The sequence below is a fragment of the Sciurus vulgaris genome (genome assembly GCF_902686455.1).
Source record: "Sciurus vulgaris genome assembly, chromosome: 2".
Classification (NCBI taxonomy): domain Eukaryota; kingdom Metazoa; phylum Chordata; class Mammalia; order Rodentia; family Sciuridae; genus Sciurus; species Sciurus vulgaris.
In genome coordinates this window covers 150,208,696-150,232,204 of record NC_136462.1, presented here as the reverse complement: position 1 = coordinate 150,232,204, position 23,509 = coordinate 150,208,696, and the positions used below count along the sequence as shown (strand labels likewise).

Sequence of the window (23,509 nt, the reverse complement as noted above, 5' to 3'; positions counted from 1 at the left end):
TAAAGAACTCAAAAAACTCTAAACCAAGAATACAAATAACCCATTCAACAAATGGGCTAAGGAAATGAACAGATACTTCACAGAAGATCTACAAGCAATCAACAGATGTATGAAAAAATGTTCAACATCTCTAGTAATAAGAGAAATGCAAATCAAAACTACCCTAAGATTCCATCTCACCCCAATTAGAATGGCAATTATCAAGAATACAAGTAACAATAGATGTTGGCGAGGATGTGGGGAAAAAGGTACACTCATACATTGCTGGTGAGGTTGCAAATTAGTGCAGCCACTCTGGAAAGCAGTGTGGAGATTCCTTAGAAAACTTGGAATGGAACCACCATTTGACCCAGCTATCCCACTCCTTGGCCTATACCCAAAGGACTTAAAATCAGCATACTACAGTGACACAGCCACACCAATGTTCACAGCTGCTCAATTCACAATAACTAGATCGTGGAACCAACCTAGATGTCCTTCAATTGGTGAATGGATAAAGAAACTGTGGTATATATATATACAATGGAATATTACTCGGCCATAAAGAATGATAAAATTATGGCATTGGCAGGCAAATGGATGAAACTGGAGAATATCATGCTAAGTGAGATAAGCCAATCTCAAAAAACCAAAGGATGAATGATCTCGCTGATAAGCAGATGATGACACATAATGGGGAGCGGGAGGGGGCAAGAATGGAGGAAGGAGGGACTGTATAGAGGGAAAAGAGGGGTGGGAGGGATGGGGGGAAAGGGAAAAATAACAGAATCAATCAAACATCATTACCCTATGTAATTGTATGATTACGCAAATGGTATGCTGTTACTCCATGTACAAACAGAAACAACATGTATCCCATTTGTTTATAATAAAAATAATATTAAAAAAAATTCAAATTAATTATAGAGCTAACTCATACCTGTGGAGTAAGAAATCACAAAGTAGCATAGACACATAACCAAAGCCAAAAGAAATACATAGTTTTACCTTTCAACTACTGATGTTATATACAGTACATAAGTACAGTTGTGCATTAATGAACTGATTAACAACCCTCTGTAGAATTTCAGAAATAAGTACATCTGAACATATGGATATTCATTATCTTACAAAGTAAAAGCAAGCATTTCTATTTTGAAGTTTTTATTTCTGTGTTAAAGTTAGAGAACTTCTGGAGGTGAAACAAGGAAAATACACCAACTCAGAGCACTATTAAGTAATGAAACAAAGAAGAATCCGAGGTAGAATCAAGGAATATAATCCGTGATGTTTTTAGGAGAGTATTTATTCCCAGCAACCATCACATCTTTCCAGTAAAATCTATTTTTTAAAATCTTAAATTCCAAAAAATTAATAATCCATTCTCTAAATGCATGGGAAACTATAACCAAGAGAAGACAAAAGTCCTTTTGTCATGTTAACAAAGTAAATGCTTTTTCTAAAAGATGTCAACATTTCTATCAGTAGTAACCATAGGGAGGTCGTTGGTTATAACCATATTGTCCATATTGAGGTGGATAGTAAGGTTCCTGTCTGTGTTGTGGGGGGTAATTGTTACCCCAGGATCGTCCATGCCATTGATTTGATCGATTGTCACTTGGCCATCCCCGTCTGCTATCCCTACCTCTAAACTGTCTGTTATCTTGCAGCCTACAACAAAACAAAAAGGTTTTAAAACTTCCCTTATTAAAACAACCAAAAAAAAAAAAAAACACACAAGAAATCTATCCCAGTGCATATGAATTTTCAAACTAATATATAGCAAATAAGAGTAGAAAACATTTTTCTCTACAGAACATACAGCACCAATTAGCCAAAACTTTCCTAAGAGTTAAATCATTCTTCCAGCATCACAATGGATACACTTCACAGAGAAATAGGCAAATAAACATAAACCCAAACAAAATATGACAGTTCTGGATCAAACTAAAATCTATTCATTGTATAAAATCAGTAATTTATGCCTTTTGATTACTTTGAACCATGAAGTAGAAATAATTTCCAACTTATTTCTAAAGAAAAATCAAGCAATACTTTTAAATGGAATCGAGCACAAAGATAATTTTAGAAGTATATCTGAAAAAAAAGTATATCTGCAAAGAAAATCAGTCTGCGAGAACATAAAAACATACATACTGATGAACAGCAAGGGAAAGAATACATGTGCTGACATAATATTAAAGCAAATATTTGTTGGCACTTACTATGTGCCAAGCAGTTACTAGGCAGTAGGTATACCATGGTGAAAACACTGACTGCTGCTTTCACTGGCCTTATGGTCAAGTAGACCAAAGCTACTCCCTCCCAAATCAACATCTGCATTTATTCTCAAGAAATACATACCGATTGCCTCTATTTCTTTGGTTTCCACCAGCTCTGCTATTCCATTCCTCAATAATTGGAGGGGTTTCAGGAGGACGTTTCAAATATTCCTGGTACTCTTTATCATCTTCTGTGAATCTATTTGCAAACATCTCTTCAAAATTTGGAACAGCTTCAGAAGTGTCAGTCATCCTGAAATTCTGTATAGATTTAAGATGTTTACATAAGAATTTTTTAAAAATCAACACTATCTTATCTGATAATGAATGAAGTCAGGAATGAACAACTTTTGGCAGGCTATTCATAGAAGTCCCTGTGTTCTTTTAAACTTAACATAGATTTGGGACATTCAGTTCAACCTTTCTTGACTACTACCATCAGGTACTGTACTCAAATAGGAGCCCACAATGCGAAGATGAAAAATATATCATGGACCCTACCCCTCAAAAACTCCCAGTCTAATAGAAGAGACAGAGTGATAAATACAAAGGGAAGAGCATATGTTAAGAAATGAGGCTGGAGAGATAAGCAGGGGACAAATTATGAAAAATTTTGTATTCAATGCAATTTTACATTTTTTCTGGTAGGCAATGGTAGACTTAAGATGGGAAGTCTTGGGGCTGGGGAGATAGCTCAGTTGGTAGAGTGCTTGCCTTGCAAGCACAAGGCCCTGGGTTTGATCCCCAGCACCCAAAAAAAAAAAAAAAGATGGGAAGTCTCAAGATCCAATTTACTATTTAAAAGGATGGCTTTTCTAAAAGGGTAGAGAATGGATTTGTGAAATTAGACAAAAGGGAGATTACTGCTGGATAATGTAGGCAATATGCTGGAGGGTTAACCTGAGGCAGGGACTTTGAGAACAGTTTCAAAAGAATTTTAGGAGGAATGAATCACTGATGAGATGTTGGAAAAGAGGGAAAACTAAAACAACTCTGAGGCCTCTCACCAAATGAATGGACAGATTCTGGTGCAAAAGGAACTATAGGAAGAGGGATGGGTAAGGATATACACTGAGTTTGAAGTTAGCTATGGCACATATATCCAAAAAGAGAGTCAATTCAGTTAACTATCTGAGAGTAAGAGATAGGTTGAAGATGAATATGGGAGATATCGGCAATGTTGGTGCTTAATGCTGTAAGAATAGGTGAGATTCTTTTTTTCCCCACATTTTTATTGATGAATTATAGTTATACAAAATGATGGGATCTGTTGTTACATATTTGTACATGCACACAATATAACAATATAAATTCATCCAGCACTTCCCCTGTCCCTTCCCCCATTCCATCCCCCGGTCCCTCTACTGATCTCCTTTAGATTTTCATGAGATCCAGCACTCCCACTCTTGTTTTTTCTTTCTCTCTAGCTTCCACATGAGAGAAAACATACAACTCTTGATCACCTGAGTTTAACTTATTTCACTGAACATAATGGTCTCTAGTCATTTTCCTGCAAATGATGTCATTTCATTTTTAATGGTTGAGTAATATTTCATTTGTGTATATATGCCACATTTTCTTTATCCATTCATCCACTGATGAACACATAGGCTGTTTCCATAGTTTGGCTATTGTGAACTGTGCTGCTATAAAAATAGGTATGCGTAATTTACTACAGTATGATGACTAATTCTTTAGGATAAATACCAAGGGGTGGTCTATATGGTGGTTTCATGCCTAGTCTTTTGAGGAACTTCCATACTGATTTCCATAATAGTTGTACTAATTTACAGTCCTACCAACAGCATAAAAGTATTCCTTTTTCTCCATATCCCCTATAGCATTTATTATTTGTATTCTTGATGACTGCCATTCTGACTGGTGTGAGATGAAATCTCAGGGCAGTTTTGATTTGCATTTCCCTAATTGCTAATGATATTGAACATTTTTTCATATATTTGTTAGTCATTTGTATTTCTTCTTTTGAGAAGTGTTTAATTCATTTGCCCATTTATTTTTATTTTTTAAAATTTTATTTTATTTTTTTTTTTTGCGGTGCTGGGGATTGAACCCAGGGCCTTGTGCTTGTGAGGCAGGCACTCTTGCCCATTTATTAATAGGGTTTTTTTGTTATAAGCTTTTTGAGTTCTTTATATATTGTAGACATTAATCCCATCAGAGAAAGCTAGAAAAGATTTTCTCCCATTCTGTAGGTTCTCTCTTTACATTTCTAATTGTTTTCTTTGCTGTGTAAAAACTTTTTAATTTGATGTCATCCCATTTATTAACTCTTGCATTACTTCCTGAGCTTTAGAGATCCTACTGACAAAGTGGTTGCCTGTGCCTATTTGCTGGAGTGTTGACCTTTTATGTTCTTCCAGGAGTTGCATAGTTTCTGGTCTAATTCCTAGGTCCTTGATCCATTTTGAGTTGACTTTTGTGCAGGATGAGAGATAAGGGTCTAGTTTTAATCTTCCACATGTGGTCACCAGTTTTTCCAGCACCATTTGTTTAAAAGGCTGTTTTTCCCCAATATATGTTTTTGGCACCTCTGTGTGGATCTCTGTGTCTTCTACTCTACACCATTGGTCTGTCTGTTTTTATGCCAAGACGACAGTTTGTTAGTTCTATAGTATAATTGGAAGTTAGATATTGTGATGCTTCTAGCACTGATTTTCTGGCTTAGAATTGCTTTGGCTATTGAAAGGAAAAGCTATCGATATTTGTGTGTCAATTTTGTAACCCAGTACTTTGTCAATTTTTTTTAAACTTTTAGTTGTAAACGGACACAATATCGTATTTGTTTATCTTTATGTGGTGCTGAGGATTGAACCCACTGCCTACACATGCTAGGCAAGCACTCCACAACTAAGCTACAACCCCAGCCCTACTTTGCCAAATTTATTAGCCATAGCAGGCTTTCAGTGACTTTTTTTGGATTTTCCAGATATAGGATCATTAGATAGACTACTTTAGAGTGTGTCAAGGAAGAGAACCCTGGAGAACATGAACATTTAAAAAATAGTCAAAGAAGGGATAAGAGAACACACAGAGATAGAGGACAATCAGAAGAGATTATCATACAAAGCAAAAGAATAAAGAATGGTCAAAAGTGGTGAGTAGGCTGCCTTCTCCATTTCTCCTGAGTCTGCCATATCGGCCATTCAGCTCTAGGCTTCATTCTCCTGCTCAGGATCCCCAGGTTGCTCTGCTGTGCAGGGGTTGGAGGTCGCTATGGAGAAGTACTGGCTCCTTAACACCCAGAAATGGTTCAAAAATCTGGAGAGACACTGCCCTGAATAAAAGCAGGGAGCTTTAAGCAGAAAGCTACCAGAGCCTGCTGCATGAGAGGTACATGACAGTGAGTTTCCAGTTTCCAGCCGGCTTCTCAGGATGGGATTTGTCCCACCTAAAGATGGAAGCTTCCACTTCTGAGATAATCCAAGAGGGCCACACTGGCTTACAAGAACTGTTGACATTCAGGGATGTGGCCATTGATTTCACTGAAGAGGAGTGGAAATACCTTCAGCCAGCTCAACAAAACTTATATAGAGATGTGATGTTAGAGAATTACAGCAACTTGGTCTTTCTGGGTGTTTGGGGAGAAATATTGGCCACCAAAGTTTCATTCTCATAAAGAATGTGAGGAGAGGCTATTCTCTCATCCCTGGAAAAGAAATCCAAGAGAAGAGCTATACTTGGAGCTCAAGGAATGAGACTCTTCACCCCTCACTGGCAGGAAGAAGCTACAGAAGAAAGACCATTGTCCCACCCCTGGTATCTATAAAAACAAAATGGATGAATATTGGCATCAGATCTGCCATTTTGCTGCCATCATTATTCTGCCCCTCTACACCATTTTACAACCTAGATTGTTAGCCCAAGAACTTTCTAGTCAGTCATTGGTTCAGATTGTTAGCCCTCAAAATTTCTCATCAGTCGTTGGTCAGATTGTTATTGATCTATGAAATTCCACTACCTAAGAATGGCTCCCCCGCCATTCTCTCTCTCACGCTGTGGTCAGGCACTCTGCCTGTCCACTTAATAAAGTCTCTTGTGTGAGTTCCCCCCCCAAAAAAAACGTGGTGAGTAATAATACAGTGATAGAAAAACAAAAATAATTAATTTAGTCATAAGTAGCTGATTATTTTAGAGTAGCTGGAATTGAAGCAGGACTGCAATTGATAAGAGAAGTAATTGTAAAGTAAGGAATTAGGGATCTACAGAATGTAGACAAAGCTTAAGAAGCCTGGGTAAAAAAAAAAAAAAAAAAAAAAAAAGGAGAAAAACAGGCAAGCTCCAAGTGATGACACATGCACAACTGTAGTCCCAGTTACTGGGGAAGGTGAGACAGGAGGGTCCTTTAAGTCCAGGAGTTTGGGGCCAGCGTGGACAACTTTTTGAAAGCCTGTCGTGTTTAAAAAAATAAAAGCCAAAATGAAAAGTTGTACCCCATTTGTGTACAATGAACCAAAAAAAAAAAAAAAAAAATCAGTAGCTAAGGTGTTAATGAGACATTATCTCATATTATTTTACCCAGAATACTTGTAATTGTTTATAAGATAAAGAAACAGACAATAAAAAAGGAAAAGATTTAAAATACAAGGGAGATATAAAAACAAAGGCAAGTAGGAAAGCATTTAAATGCCCAGCTATTAAAATTTAGGATAACTGCTTTATAAAGGTATCCATTGTATTCTTATTCCAAATCCTGTGAAAAATGACAATAAAACTACTATAAATAAAGATACTGCCTAGTGGTTATAAAAACTGAAATCTGTATCAGCGAAGTTTTCCAGGACAGTGATGAATTCATTCAATAGGTAGTATAATATTTCTTCACCCATAGTCTCAGCCCTCTAAATGTAGGAAAAATTTTGGCTTAGCCTACAGAAGTTCAAATCCTTGAAAAAACAAGGTAAAAAGTTCACTTTCTTTAGTCTTCCTTGACCAAGTACTGGTCAGCATTACCATCCCCTATCTTTTCTAATCCAAACTCCAGGTTTCTGCTCTTTGCCTCAAGACTCCTGAAACCTGCCAGGTGAAGTGGAACATGCCTGTAATTCTAGCATTTCGCAAGCTGAGGCTGGAGGATAATTTGAGTCCAGGAGTTCAAGATCAGCCTGGGCATGTTAAAAAAAAAAAAAAAAAAAAAAAAAAGACTTATAAAACCAATTTTATGATTTGAGGCATTAACAGCATACTGAAACTTCAAAACCAAACTTTCCCCTCTTATCTGACATCCCCAAATCACTTTTCTTCCTGTATTAACTCAACTGCTAAACAAAGTTTTTGACAAGGAGATGTTTTAATGGAAGACAGCTTCTTTATTAGTTTGTGTTTTCTCCAAGCCCCCAAAACATAACACATTTATAACTGGGTGTGGTGGCACAGGCCTGTAGTCCCAGCAACTTGGGAGGCTGAGGCAGGAGGATCACAAGTGTGAGGTCAGCCTCAGCAACTTAGTGAGATCCTGTCTCAAAATTAAAAAAATAAAAATGGCTGGGGATGTGGTTCAGTGGTTAAATGCACCTGGATTCAATACCTGAAAGGAGGGATCCATATTTATAACATTTATCCTATTTATCCTGACAAAATTAAACCAGAATTATTGTTTGGATACAAGAAACAAAATCTAAATGTTCTACCTTTCAGGCTATTGAAATAGCATACTTTCAATGCATCTGAGATTGGCAAACTAAAGTCAAATACCCAAATCCAAGAAATGAATTTTACACCAAATTTGGATAACTTTACAAAGAAATTCACAGGAACTACAGAAACTACTATACCTAATCCACATAGGCAATAATGAGATATTCTATTTTTGTGTTCTCCTACAGCTCTCCCAACACACAAGTAAACAAATACTATCTTGTTTTTGTACTAGTGATTGAACCCAAGGCCTCTACCACTAGGGATGCAGTTCCCCAGTCTCCCCTGCCTCTGACACTTTTTTTCTAATTCTGACATATGAGGCTGGCCTTGAACTTGCGATCCTCCTGCCTCAGTCTCCTGAGTCTCTGGGATTACAGGTGTTTCACCATCGCACTCAGTTTACACAGAATTCTTAATTGCTGCAAGCTTTAACATATGTGAGGCAAATGTACTGTTGAATGTTTGGCTTGTTTTAAATCTTTGAGGGGGGTAAACACCACACACACAAACGAAGAAAATCCTCAAAAAATGGGGATGAAGGGACTAGGTATATAAGGGCCTCGGTCAATGAAGGGGTGGAATTAAAAGTGCTCTGAAAACTTTCAACGCTGAGTCCAAAGAGGGAATTTGCTTACCCTGAAGACTTAGAAGAGGATACATCACACGTTCTCTGGACATTCCGAACAAACAAGCAAATTCCAGCATTCACAAATGGTATTCCTTTTTTGTTGCGGGGGGTGGGGGAAGCCAGTCATTCAGATTTGTATTCGAACACGACTCATTCATTTACCACAAATAAAACCACACAGAACTTCCGATGTAGGCGACAAACACAGGTGTTGACTAACCCGGTGAGATTTTGCTGCTCTGGTGGGCTTAGTGAACAGACGAAGGTAACTGTACAAATGCGTTTTTCAGTCTGACCTCAAAGAACATCACAGGTTGTTCACCAAGGCTCTGACAGATCTGCTCCCTCCCGAAGGATCTTAACTGTCTAGACCCGAGGGAAATTATAGAAGCCGTGAGAGAAGTGGCTTTCGGTTTAGCCAGTCCAGACCATCTCAACCATAGAACACAGCTCGTCGACCATATAGCTCCGCCCGCTCCCTTCCTCCCGGTTTCCCCGAAAGGGCAACTAACCCGCCAAAGGCTGTGTCTGTCCAGAGCCCGCCGGCCAGACTCGCGGCGGAAGCGACCTCCCGCCCCACCACACAGCGTAAGGCCGGACCACTTCAGCTCTTTTAGGTAACGGAGCCTCTCCCGCTGGAATCCAGCAACCACCCGACTTCCGCTTCCGGCAAGCAAATGGAAAGGTTGCAGGCAAGTCTCGCGATATCTAGAATTCACCGTGTGTTTTTTTTTTTTTTTTTTTAACCACGCCCCATTTCTTCGAAAGGTGGTGAGATTGCGGGTATAGTGATCTGGTAGCCGGCGGAGGGTGAAAGGGACAGTCTTCGCTTTCAGCCTGCCCAGTGACAGAGCCGCAGACGCCGCGGTCTATATACTTCACAGTTTGTTTACGCCGGTGACTGGTCGGAACGCAAGTTCTGGGATGCCTAGAAGGGGCGGGAAAGGCGAACTCGGAACTGCTGGCCGGGTCTGTGGAGAAGCAGGGTGCGGAGCAGACACAACTGGACTATTCCGGCAGTGCCGCATCTCACTCCCGCCAAGAGCAAGTCGTGGTAGTAAGATTTCTGTAGTCCCTTTGGTACGTTTTTGCGGAAACATTCCACCTTTGCTCCACCTGCAGTGTAGGTGCCAAGAATCCTGTTTCTTCTCGAATGTTCCTCAGGTGTACAGATGCTAAGTATTCCAAACCTAACGACCGTTTTCCTCCCAAATGACTTCCCAGACCGTGCACTTCTCTTAATTCAACCAACTTGGAAACTTCAGTGCCTAAATTGGATGTCCTTGTTTTCCTACCTTTGCTTCTATTAGTGACCAAGTTCTGTCGATTCTAATCCTGCAGTAAATTCAGCATCCGTCCACTCGCCTTACCCACTGCCTACACCTAATCAAAGTTGTTATTATTCTTTGGATGACGGGAATGAAGTACTTCTCGTTGATGCCCTTCATCTAACATCACTCCCCTGGCAGCCTATAGATTTAGTTGTTTTCAAGCATAACTGATGCAAAATTATTCTTTGACTCCCTTTTGCCTGTAGACTAAAAGCCAAATTTATTATCTTGGATTTAAAACCCTATTTTCTCCTCTTCCCTTTTCATCCTCTCCTTGCACCTGGTAAAACAGACCATATGAAGTACTTCATGCGTGAACCAGGGAAGATTCCAATTCTTTGAGCCTGGGAAATTGGGACTGAAAATGAGTATCCATAGGGTAAGTTAGTTTTACAGCAAAAATGAGCTTAGAGAGCTGGGGTTGTGGCTCAGTGGTAGAGTGCTTGCCTAGCATGTGTGAGTCAATGGGTTTGATTCTCAGCACCACATAAAAAACAAATAAATAAATAAAAGATATTCTAAAAAAATGAGCTCAGAGCTCAAATAGTTTTGTGAAATTTGCGGTGATAGTGAAATATCCCAGAGGAAATTTCTAAAGGGTTGTTAGAAATACAGAGCTAAAGCTCAGGAAAGAGAGGCTATGCTTAAATATTATAAATGTGGGCTGGGGATATAGCTCAGTTAGTAGAGTGCTTGCCTTGCAAGCACAAGGCCCTGGGTTCAATCCCCAGCACTGCAAAAAAAAAAAAAAAAAAAAAAAAAAACAATTATAAATGTGTGAGTAATGCATGTAGTATTTATAAAGAGAAGAAGGCCAAGACCTGTACCTTAGAAAATACCCATATTTAGGAAGCAAGAATAGGAGACACAAAACTTGAAGACAAACAAGGTAACAATTGAAAAACTAGGAAAAATGCTTCCCCACCTAGGGTCAGGAGTTAATGAGGATGTTTGGAAACAGAGGTGTTGTTGTAGGCCAATTTGCTTTTCTCTTTGTGTGTTAGTTAGCTTTCTGTCACGCTGACAAAGTACCTGTGATAATCAACTTAGTAAGTTGAAAGATTTATTTTGTTGCCTGGTTGCAGAGATTTCAGTCCATGATCACTTGACCTGGAGGCAACTCAGTACATCATGCTGGAAGCACATTATGGAAGAAACCTGTTCACCTCATAGCAGAAAACAGAGGAAACAGAGGTAGACAGGAAGGGACCAGAGGCCCAATATCCCCTTTAAGGGCATCCTGCTGATGACCTAACTTCCTCCTATGAGACCCCACTCAAGCATTACCAATTTTCAGGTCTTCAAATGAAACTATTTCTACCCACAATGTTTTCTTATACTATTATATATTATCAGTTATTGTACCTCATTTTCTGACATCAGAAAGTAATCTGATCCATGGCAGAGTATTTTCTAAATAACTGATACTTAAACTTTTCATTAGAACCATTTTTGGGGAAATGTACTTATTTAAATGTACTTATTTAAATTTAGTACTTATTTCCCTGGTATAACCAGAGTATTTGGGCCATAATTTAATTTTTGCTTAGCAACTAAAGGTCATAGTTAGAGTGTCAGTTAAATTCCACTGGATAGTAATACTTTGAGGCCTTATTATATGCATGGGAAAGATTGCCCTTTACTAGCTGATTTTGAGCTGTGGGAATAGCTTAGTGGTAGAGTACACGCTTAGATTACATTAGGCCCTGGAGTCCTTCTGAAGCACCACATATATATACAAGTTGATTTTGGTCAGGTATACTGCTGCCCACCTATAATCATAGCCTCATGAGAGGTTGAGGCAAGAAGATCAATTTAATAAGACTGTCTCAAAATAAAATAAAGGGTTGAGGGCATAGCTCAGTGGTAGAGCTCCTGTGTAGCACAAATAAGACTCTGGGTTTAATCCCCAGTACTGAAGGAAAAAAATGTTGACTTTGCTATCTATGTTTTTTTCTCCTTCCACATAACTGTGTGTATGTATGTGTGTTACTGGGGATTGAATCTAGGGGCACTCCTACCACTGAGCTACATCCCTAGCTCTTTTTATTTTTTATTTAAAACAGAGTCTCACTAAGTTTCCCAGTCTGGCCTCAAACTTGTAATCTTCCTGTCTCAGCCTGTTGACTGCTGACTTGTTGGGATTACAGGTCTGTGCCACCATGCCTGGCTATCCATAATTTTTTTAGTGGCATTTGTTTAGAAAATTGAGTTATAGATATCATGCTTTTTTTTTTTTTTTTTTAATCTAGCAGTCTTTATTTTCTATTTATTTTGCAGTACTGGGGATTGAACTCAGGCTTTACACATGCTAGGCAAGTGCTTTACCACTAAGCTGCACTTCTAGCCCTACATCTTGCTATCTTTATTTTTAAAAATTTTTAAAAGGTGAGTTTAATCTGTTTACTTTTTAAACTTTATTTTATTTATTTATATTTTATGTGGTGCTGAGGATCAAACCCAGTGCCTCACACATGCCAGGGGCAAGCACTCTACCACTGAGCCACAACCCCTGCCCCATCTAGCTGTCTTTAAAAAAGGGGAAATAAACTATCACTCAGTATAAACTATCACTCAGTATAATACCTGGCATCCAGTAGGTATTAGAATATATTTGGCAATTGGAAAAGATAATAGTCAAAATCAGAACTTGAAAATTGGAACATTTTAAGGCAGTCCAGACTTTCCTAAACTCTAGGCAATATACATTGAAGTAATTCATCATTAAATGTGTTTTTATACTTTGTGTTGCACTGAAGCACACAATTTCATATTCTGTTACTTGAAGCATAAAACCTAGTTGAATACCTTACTGAAAAAGAAACAATGAAGTCAGCCAGGCTCTGTGGTGCTTGCCTATAATCCCAACTGCTCAGGAGGCTAAGGAAGGAGAATTGTGAGTTCAAAGGCAGCCTCAGCAATGGCAAGGTGCTAAGCAACTCGGTCTGTCTTTAAATAAAACACAAAATAGGGCTGGGGATGTGACTCAATGCTTAGATATCCCTGAGTTCAATCCCTGGTATCACCCGCCAAAAAAAGTAACAACGAAGCACCCATTACACTCCCCTTTCATTAGCATTTACCATTAAGTGCAGAAATTCCAATAGCTTCTATATAATTAAGGAAAAAACTTAAAAATGAATAAAATAGAAGCCAAAGTGAATTATCATGCTGGTAATCAAATGAAGGACTTAAAAATTTGCTTCTTCATAATATAAAAACCTAAATATTACAGTGTACAAAATTATAAGCTAGTTTTTGGTATCTTAAAGAATCTTAGGGCTGGGAATATAGCTCAGTTGGTAAGTGCTTGCCTTGGAAGCACAGGGCCATGGCTTCAATCCCTAGCACTGGAAAAAAAAAAAAAGAATCTTTACCTTAAATACTGAAACAGTTAAATGATTAAGTTCAAGATTATTAGAGAATTGTATTAAAGACCATAAGATAAAGTTCTCTACTAAAAAGTTTGAAAACTTTCAAAACAATGAATATAAAACTGATCAAAACCATTGACAATAGATGCACAGTAGGTCAATTTACTGTTCTCAATGTGGAGAGCAAGAAAAAAACATTTAGCAATTGAAATATTTAAAAAATACATGTATACATTTAATGATTTATAGCATAATTTATTTTAAAAATTCATTATCAATAAGAATTGTGCTGGATTGGGGTTGTGACTTAGTGGTGGAGTGCATGCCTGGCATGCGTGAGGCACTGGGTTTGATCCTTGGCACTACATAAAATGAATAAATGAAATGAAGGTGTGGTGTCCATCTACTACTAAAAAAAAACTAAGAATTGTGCTTTAAAATGAGTAGAAAAAGAACCATTGTAATACCAACCATTTGACATAGAAAAACTTCAGAAAGTAAATGACAGGGTTGGGGTTGTGGCTCAAGGGCAGAGTACTTTCCTAGTATGTGTGAGGCACTGGGTTCAACCTCAGCACCACATAAAAATAAATAAAATAAAGGTATTGTGCCCATCTACAACTAAAAATATTTAAAAAGTAAATAACCTACAGGTTTCTCTAATTTGCCTTGACTATAGAGATTAGTCTAAAAATCATGCTACTAATGGAACATCCTTCAAACCATAAAATATTTTGCTGTATGAATATTTATGCTTTTCTTTACAAGGCAAATATCCTCAATTATTATTTACACCATTTTATCATTAAGGCCCTGCCTACACATAAAGTAAGTGAAATGAGGAACTGAAATGAAGTGTTTAATCATAGTTAATACAAGCACATTGCCCCTACCCTCCCACTCCCAACCCAATAGAGTATGTGAGTATAGTATCAGTTTTAATTACTACTCTGGGGAAATTAATTAAGAACTGAAAACCAGAAAATAGCTTTAATTAACTTTTTGGGTTGTATTGGTTTAGTGGCTTTTAAAATTTTATAAAAGCTACTACATGGGTTAAGAAATAAAATACCCAGTTTATCAAATCATTTGAAATGAAATCTGTACAGTGAGTTGGAAATTTATTATTATATATTCACACTTTTTTAAAAATACATTTTGGTTTTGGGAATTGAACCCAGGGCCTCATACATGATAGACAAATACTCTATCACTGAACTACATCCCAGTCCCCAATGTTATTTGTTGTTGTTGTTGTTATTAATTTTATTTTGAGACAAGGTCTTGTTAAGTTGCCGAGGCTGGTCTCAAACTTGAGATCATCCTACCTCAGCCTGCTGAGTAGCTGGGTTGGTGTTTCCATTGGTATTGAGGTGTATTATTTATATCAAATTAATCTTCTTGTTAGTCTTAAAAAACAATAATATATGCATGTTTATTGGGGAGAATGAGAATATGACAATAGTTGTATTAGGGAAAAAATGTGTTTAAAACATTTTACCTCCATAATGATTGGCCTATGAAGATGACTGACTTTAGTGGAAAACTGAAACTTCTAAAAATCTGTATTTGATCATAGATTAGGGACATTAGATTTTTCCAAATTTTTTAACTTAAGTACACATGGTGGGGGAACCTGACTGTAGGACTATATATCTTCAAAATTACATGATTTCTTGTGACTTTTAGTAGCACTAATAAATTTTTTTTAAATAAAGACAACCTAAGAATTTAAGAAGAACACAGAGAAACACAGTATCTGCATGGTGAGATTGAAGTGGGTTTTTATTTTGTTTCTTTTTTACTTTATACATTACTTATAATAAATCTTTCAAGAACAAAAAAGATAACTGTATGATGTCATGGTACCAACTCACCTATCATGTAACCACTTTTGATAATAAATAACTGTCAAATTAGCCAAACCTATCACATGGTGATTCACAGGAGTTATTAAGACACCTAAAATGATTATGGATCAGACATAATGAATGCCACAGATACAGAAAAATGTTATGATTAAAGCCAAGTCTTCAAAGAGGGTATACTTTTTTAGATATTTTCAACTATTTTATCCACCTCAGAAATGATTTTAAGCCTATGGATGTCAGAGATCCCAGAGCATTTTTACAATTCTGCTTTTTATTTAATACTTCCCATAGACGTAATCTAATTTAAGTGTGGATCATTTGAATATAAATCAGTAATCTAAAATCTTACATTTTAAAAACCAAGGCAGGGACTGGGATTGCATGTGTGAGGCACTGGGTTAGATGCTCAGCACCACATAAAAATAGGTAAAATAAAGGTGTTGTGTCCATCTACAGCTAAAAGTATATTTAAAAGAAACCAAAAAATTAGTGCTATCCTAGAAAAGCACACAATAATACAAACCTCAGAATATATGTCTCTGATTTATATAACCAATGAGCTTTGCTATGCAGTTCCTTAAAATAAGAAATAAATTTGAAAATTGCATGAACTAGAAAAATTATGGCATCCTATAGGTAATCCTAATTTATAAATATAGTAACTAAACAGTTTTTTCTTATCTACAGCATGCTACTATATCTGAGTGAGGTACAGCCATCCTAAAAGTATCTATATTGAGGTTTATGATATGTGCATATTTAAAAAATAGAAAAATATCACCATTTTTGACTAGAACATGTTAAAAAATTTGTTTTTTTTTTTTTTTTTGCTTAAATGACAAAGAAGACATTTCTTTTATGTGCATATCACAAATTTTATTGGACCAAGAAACTGGCAAATTTGCCCAAAAGTGATGATTAATAGATTTCTATCAATAACAACTTTTAAAGAAGCATCCCTCCTACATGTCCCCTCAACTGAAGATTGAACCAGGGTACTCTACCACTGAGCTACATCCCCTGCCCAAGAAGCATCTTTTTTGTTTGAAGAAACATTTTAATGTCCAAGTAGTGAGAACTTTCTTCCTTTTTTAGTTTTACAGTGTTTTTTTATAGTAAAATTTCATATTTTCTTAAAACTTTTTGTATTGGTGATTGGAAGTGCTAAACAGTTCTTACACTTGTTTCCAACAGAAAAATTCATATGTAGACACTCAGTGGAAGGAGTGGGTTTAAAGCCAGCAAGTGGAATGGGAATGCAACCAGTTGCAAAAATAAAAATGTCTTTCACTGTAGCAGATTTACCATCCTCAGTAGTCTGTAACTATTTCAAAACTTGTATGTCAGGTAACTATGCACTGTAAAAAGATCACTAGGGTTTTATAGAAAGATTCTCAAGTTTATGTGAAAGAATGTTACCAAATGCTTCTAGATAAGTATGAATTTTATCCAAAACACTGAAAGTTTTTATACCCTGCTTAAAACTTTCAAAGGGTATGTGGACTTTCTTAATTATAAGGTAGAGAAGTGTTTTTACCAATATATGTTTTCCATTTAATGTTGTTATAAATCTCAGATATCAAATAACCTCCAGGTAGTTTTTTGGATTCATTTATTACCAAGTTTAAGTAGACTATATTCATTGTAGTGTTTATCCCAATTATAACTTGTGCCACATCACAGTCTGAAACATTATCTAAAATTGGTTTGTTGTTTTCTGATCCATAAACAAGAAAATTAAACACAATTTAAAAAATAAACCAAGTTGAATGTCCACCGTAAACCAAAGAAATGGCAAACATTCTGACAGTTGCATAGTAAAGATTATCTTTCAGAGCTTGAGAATTTAGAGACAAGCTCTTTGATAAGAACAATGATTCGGTCTCCAGATGTTGCATTAAGAGACTTCAGAAATTCTTGCTTTGATTCAAAATACTATCTTTCAAAATTATCATTTTCATTAACACACCATTTAATTGTGTCTGAAGGGTTAAAGAATCCATCTAAGGCACTATTCGAGGTAGTAGTTTCATTGATATGTAATCTTTCAGTTTTTTGTTTGTTTGAACCCAGAGGCACTTTACCACTGAGCTACATCCCAGCCCATTTTTCATCTGAGATAAGGTCTCACTAAGTTGCTGAGGCTGGTCTCAAAGATCCTTCTGACTCAGCCTCCCAAGTAGCTGGAATTACAGGTGTGTGCCACTGCACCCAGCTAGTGTGTGTGTGTGTCTGTGTCTGTGTGTGAGCTTAATTTGGAATCCTAATTTTATCAGTATAGTTGGAATATCTTCTAAACTTACCGCCTTGCTGTAGTTGGTTCCAGGTGACTAGGTAATTTAGGTAATGACTCCTTCAACAGTCATTACTTATCACATTATTAGAGTTAGGTAATGTGCATTTTTTTGCTTCTTGGAAATCTGAATTGTAGATAATACCTCTACATTCCAAATACTCCCAATTTTGTTCCCATGATTGTACTGAAGAACAGGCTAAATGTGTTCTGCCAGAACCACAATACTGACGGCACTTCATTTCCCATTTGCTGTGAGGGGCATTATAGTCTCACCCTTCTCTGTAACTGCTTCTTAGGACATCATAGCACTTAAGGTGCTGCAGAAGCATTTGATAAGCATTCCCTCTAATTCCTAAGATGCATCTTTTTCAGAAATATAAATTCCCATTCCTAACATCTCATCACTATTATTGCATGTGGTACCCCTAAAGAAAAACACATACATATTTATTGCTTGAACCTCGGGGTGGGATGTAGCTCAGTGGCAAAGCGTCTGCCTTGCATTTACAAATTCAACACCCAGTTCCAAAAAAAAAAAAAAAAAAAAGACATATTTATTGCTTGAACCTGTAAACAGTTTTGATGAAAACCAAAAATCCTTACAACAAGGACTTCATAATATGTTGTAAGTTGGAATAAACTCAGTAAATTCCAAGTAAGTGGAATAATAAGTAGTCTGTATAATTACCAGATGTAGTTATTTGAACAGGGTGATGTTTCCAATAAAGTGGGACAAAGTTTCCAGTAACCTGGAAAATACATTCTCTCTGATACCCACATGGAAAATGCCAACTTTGTTTACATCAAGAAACATCTAACTGAGGCACCAGTTTTCATGAAAACACTGCATTTCAATTTAAAAACTGCATCACTTCCTTTCTGCTGTCTTCTGTTAAATATCAGAAACTTCTTTACCTCTCTGCCACATCCCACTTGACATCAACAAACAATAATGAAGTACAGTGAAATTCCATTCCTCATGAGCTTTCTTTTCTCCATGTTTATTAGGACAGTCATCATTTTTTGGACAAACACACACACACACACACACACAAACAAACACACAAGTTTCTGTAAGTCACCAGGGTTATTTTCATTCATTTTACAAGACACACTGAGGAAATTCTGGAGTGACTGTATCTCTTTTCCCTTCTTGTACTGTATTACCTAATGCTAACAAGCATCCCCACAAGATAACAAGCAATAGCCCACAAGATCCGAATCCATATATATGTATATATATTTAGTTTTTAAAAAAACTGATGTTTTCTTTAGGAAACTTTGTGTGACGATGCTATCTTATTATGTAATTTCTAGTGTTTTTTTTCTAGTAGTCATAGATGTTTTGTCTGATTTATGAAAACATTGTGTTTTACATTGTGTTTTTATATTATGTTTACATTGTGGCAAAATATACATAATATAAAATTTTTCATTTCAACCACTTTTAAGTATACATTGCAATGACATTCACATTGTTGTGCCACCATCACCACTATCCTCCAGAACTTTTATCTTCCCAAATTGAAACTTTGTACCCATTAAGCAATAACTTCCCATTCTCCACACCTAGTCCTTAGCAACCTCCATTCTACTTTCTGAATTTGGTACTTCAATTAAGTGGAATCATATATTATTTTTCTTCTTGTGACTGCCTTTTTTCACTTAAAATAATTTTCAAGAAGCTGGGGTTGTAGCTCAGTGGCAGAGCACTTGCCTAGCATACGTGAGACATTGGGTTTGATCCTCAGCACCACATAAAAGTAAATAAAATAAAGGTATCATGTCCATTTACAACAAAAATTTTAAAAAATATTTAAATAATAATTTTCAAGGTTCATTCACATTGTAGCATATGTCAGAATTTGCTTGCTAGTTTTTTAAGTATGGCACATTGCTTAGACCTTTTTTTTTTTTTTTTTTTTTTAACCCATTTTTTTTTTGTTTTTACCCATTCATCCATTGATAAGACCCTTAAATTGCTTCTACCTTTTGGCTATTATGAATTCTATAAATACAGTTGTACAATTATCTGAGTCCCTGTTTTCAGTTTGTTTGGGTATATGCCTACAAATGGAATTGCCATATCAAATGAAAAATCTGTTATTAATTTTTTTATGAACTTCCATAGTGTTTGTGCAGTAGCTGTGCTATTTTACATTCCCATGAGCAGGGCACAATTAACATAATTTTACATCTTTGCTTGACCTAGTGATCTGGAGGCAGAACAAACCAGCACAAAGTCCTGGGGAATTCTAGCATTAAAAGAGCCCTCCTTTCAGAGGCTCTGCTTGTGATCTGAACAATAACCACTTTTTTTTTTTTTTTTTTTTAATGTACCAGGGATTGAACCCAGGGCCACTTAACCTCTGAACCACATCCCCAACCCCTTTCTGAATTTTATTTAGAGACAGGGTCTCATTGAGTTGCTTAGGGTTACACTAAGTTGTTAAGGCTGGCTTTGAACTCAAGATCCTCCTATCTCAGCCTCCTGAGCCACTGGAATTACAGGCATGTGCCACTGCATCAGGCAAATAACCACTTAAAAAAAAAGATTTTTAAATTTTTAATTTTTTTGTACTTTTATGAGGCAAAAGTCTTGGATAATCATGCAAGGAAGTTCACTTAGTACACTTAATGAAGCCTATCCTTTGCATACTGATGGAAACCCTGGTGGCACATGTTGAGTCCTTATTTCTGGACCAGACCATACTGGTTTGAGCAGATGCAATGAGAGTGAGAACCCTGGATAAATATGTGCAGGTGGCTCCAGTAGAGCTGCTTGTGACCCATTTTGCTTTTAGGAATGCAACAAGGCAAAAGAAAGACAATTAATAACCCTTTTGTGGGGAGTGTACTGGGGATTGAACCCAGGGGCACTTAACCATTGAGTCACATCCCCAGCTCTCTGTATTTTTATTTTGAGACAAGGTCTTGGTAAGTTGCTAAGGGCCCGCTAAATTGTTGAGGCTGACCTCCAATTCCCTAGTTGCTGGGATTACAGGCATGTGCCAGCATTCCTGGCTAAATAACCATTTTATAGATGATAACACTGAAAGTCAAGAAGTTACATAATTTATCCAAGGGCATAGATGGTAAAGGGCACAACAGGATTTGGATCAAGTCTGTTACTTTGAAAAGTCTTGTGTTCTTCTCAATGAAACACTTTTTATTTTCTTATTCCAAAAGTTCTTTTTATTTTTATTTTTTTTTTGTACTTTGCAAGACAGGGTCTTACTAGTTGCTTAGGGCCTCGGTAAGTAACTAAGGCTGGCCTCAAACTTGCAATCCTTCTGCCTCAGCTTCCTAAACTGCTGGGATTGTAGGCATGCACCACCATGCCTGGCTCTATTCCAAAAATCTTAAACTACATTAGGCAACTTGTTATTCCCCATACCTGATGATGTGTATCTTAATGTCCCTTGCTCTTGTTGTATTTTCAACTTACAAAGCCCCTTCTTCCATCTACATGTGTTGACATCCTGCTCAGATGCAAAGCTCCCCCTCAACACATGAATCTTCTGATTTCCTCCTGAGAAAGTCAACTACTCTCTCTGTGTCTACAACTTTGTGTTTGTGTCTCCTTAATCAGGGTTCTCAGTTGCAAACATGAGAATCCAATTTATGTGGTGAAAATGGGAAGTGATTTATTAAAGGATATCATAACTCAGAATCTTGGGGAAATGACTGACTTAGAGCCTGTGTATCCAGGAATATCCAAACCCAAAATCACACCTGAGACTACACCAGCAGAGCCTCTACTGTTGCTGCTGTACAGCCTAGACTCTTCCACTGCACAGTTGAGGTGGCTTTCTGGGAGGCAAGAACTTTGCCCCTGTAGCCTCCCTGCCAAAAACTGAATTTCACAAACTTTCCTCACATTGCTCACCTTAAAAAAAGCAATCTCTGGAAGGTTACATCTTATAGACAGAACCTAAGTCATATGTACAGTTCCTGCTAAATGGAAGGCTGAGTGATCTAACTTCTTCCTTGGAGAGGTAGAATTCATAAGGTACCAAATTTTCCAAGCAAAAAGGATATTTAAAAGGTACATCTTTAAACCCTGCAATCCCTAGCAAATCACAGAGATGCCCAAGAAAAAAAGGGTGACCTGAAAGTTCTACTACTTAAGATCATACAACTTTTTTTGAGGGGGAGTACTGGGGATTGAACTAGGGGTGCCCTACCACTATTTTTATTTTGAGACAGGATCTTGCTAAGTTGCTGAAACTGGCCTTGAACTTGTGAGGCTCCTGTCTCAGTCTCCCAAACTTTTGGATGATTATGCAAAACTCCCTAATGTGAACTCTAAGGAGATGCAGCAGATCCACATGTCCCTCTGAGGGAAGGCTGTGGTGCTGATGGGCAAGAACACCATGATGTGTGAAGTCATCCAAGGTCATCTGGGAAACAGCTCAGTTCTGGAGACACTGTTGCGTCACATACCTGTTCACCAGAGAGGACCTGCTGAGATCAAGGATATGCTCCTGTCCAATAAGGTGCCATCTGCCACTGCTGGTGCTGTTGCTCCATGTGAAGTCATCATGCCATCCCAGAACAGTGGTCTATGGCATAAGAAGACCTCCTTCTTTCAGTCTTTAGGCATCACTACTAAAATCTCCAGGGGCATCATTGAAATCCTAAGTGGGAGCCAGTGAAGCCACACTGCTGAACATGCTGAACCTTTCCCCTTTCTCCTTTGGGTTGATCATCAGGTGTTGGGCAACAGCAGCATCTACAATCCTGAAGTGCTTGACACAGAGGGAACTGCATTCTCGCTTCCCCTCCCCTTGCACAAACGTACTGACCATCCTTCACAGGTCCAAGCATTTGGATGAAACTCAAATGAATAAATTACTAAACAAAAATTTTTAAATTACAGACTTGCAACTGGGAATGGTGGCAGATGCCTGTAATCCCAGCAATTTGGAAGACTGAGACTGGCCTTGACAATTTCATGAGATCCTCAGTAACTTAGTGAGACCCTGTCTAAAAATTTAAAAAAGGAGGGGTGTCTAGGGATGTAATTCAGTGGTAAAGCAACACCCTGGGTTTAATGCCCAGTCCCCTCCACCCCAAAAATTATAGTCATCTCACTTTTTCTGACCAGTACAAATATTATCTTTCCCTGCCTGGATTGTATCTTCAGCAAAATAGGAATAATTGTCTTTGTTACCTCTCCCTCATAAAGTTATTGTGAGAGTTACTGCAATATATATAAAGTGCTTTAGGCTCAATTGAAGTAAGATGATGTGTGAATGCTAATAATAGAGTTATTGGGCTGGGGATGTAGCTCAGAGGTAGAGCACTTGCCTAGTGCATGAAGCCTGGGGTTCAATGCCCAGCACAACACACACACACACAAAAATTAGAGTTATCATTATAAATTACACAAATGTTTACTTGCCAAGAAAACATTTCAAATGTATGAGGCAATGGTTTAGATTCAGATCCACACTTCTGTGCCTTTAATTACGTGGAGTTGATCAGAAGTTACAAAATCCTAATTCACTTCACCTCAGTGTCATCCTCCCATGTACAGTCCTTTGTGTAGGGAACTTTTACAGGAGCGGGCAAGAAGTGAACAGTTGCAAGTTTGTTTGTCACCTGACTATTATTTTTACTAGAGAAGCCAGTTGATAGTAATCAGAAAAAATAATAAAGAAAGGAAGAGAGAAAAAGCTATAAATTGGGCTTAACGGGGTGGACCAAGGTATTTTCCAATTCTTAAATCTGAGATTATAATATGGAAATGTTGCCTTTTCTTTTTTCCTGATGTTTATTTAGTGGTTTAAACTGTTTTCTAAGTGGAAGTGAATTGGTCTCAAGATGCATAATATCTGCCTGTTCTTATTTTATTTAACAGGGGCCATCCCGGGCCAAATGAGGACTCTAACCTTTAGTATTCTTCCTTCATTTTTTAAAAATAAAGCATTTTTCAAAAAATTTTTTAGTTGTTGATGGACCTTTGTTTTAATTATTATATGTGGTGCTGAGAATCGAACCCAGTGCCTCACACATGCTAGGCAAGTGCTCTACCACTGAGCTACAACCCCAGCCCCTTCATTAGTGACTGATTTCTCTGTATGC

At 37.3% G+C, this 23,509-nt stretch overlaps 1 protein-coding gene and 2 pseudogenes across 3 annotated transcripts; all 3 read right to left on the bottom strand.

Annotated features, from left to right (window-relative positions):
• Nucleotides 1–1,267: 1,267 nt before the first annotated feature.
• On the bottom strand, nt 1,268–9,217 carry RAMAC (RNA guanine-7 methyltransferase activating subunit). Its single transcript, XM_079128482.1, has 3 exons — nt 9,060–9,217; nt 2,344–2,522; nt 1,268–1,650 (listed from the first exon to the last, which is right to left on the bottom strand). The coding sequence occupies exons 2-3, from the start codon at nt 2,511–2,513 to the stop codon at nt 1,461–1,463; spliced, it is 360 nt and encodes a 119-aa protein (XP_078984608.1). The 5' UTR covers nt 2,514–2,522; nt 9,060–9,217; the 3' UTR covers nt 1,268–1,460.
• A 7,029-nt stretch (nt 9,218–16,246) lies between these two features.
• Nucleotides 16,247–17,156, bottom strand: LOC306653717 (G2/M phase-specific E3 ubiquitin-protein ligase-like; annotated as a pseudogene). The gene is made up of 2 exons: nt 17,136–17,156; nt 16,247–17,043 (listed from the first exon to the last, which is right to left on the bottom strand). The product of its transcript is annotated as a G2/M phase-specific E3 ubiquitin-protein ligase-like (transcript).
• Nucleotides 17,005–22,230, bottom strand: LOC306653716 (G2/M phase-specific E3 ubiquitin-protein ligase-like; annotated as a pseudogene). Its single transcript has 3 exons — nt 22,086–22,230; nt 17,987–18,490; nt 17,005–17,879 (listed from the first exon to the last, which is right to left on the bottom strand). The product of its transcript is annotated as a G2/M phase-specific E3 ubiquitin-protein ligase-like (transcript).
• Nucleotides 22,231–23,509: the final 1,279 nt, after the last annotated feature.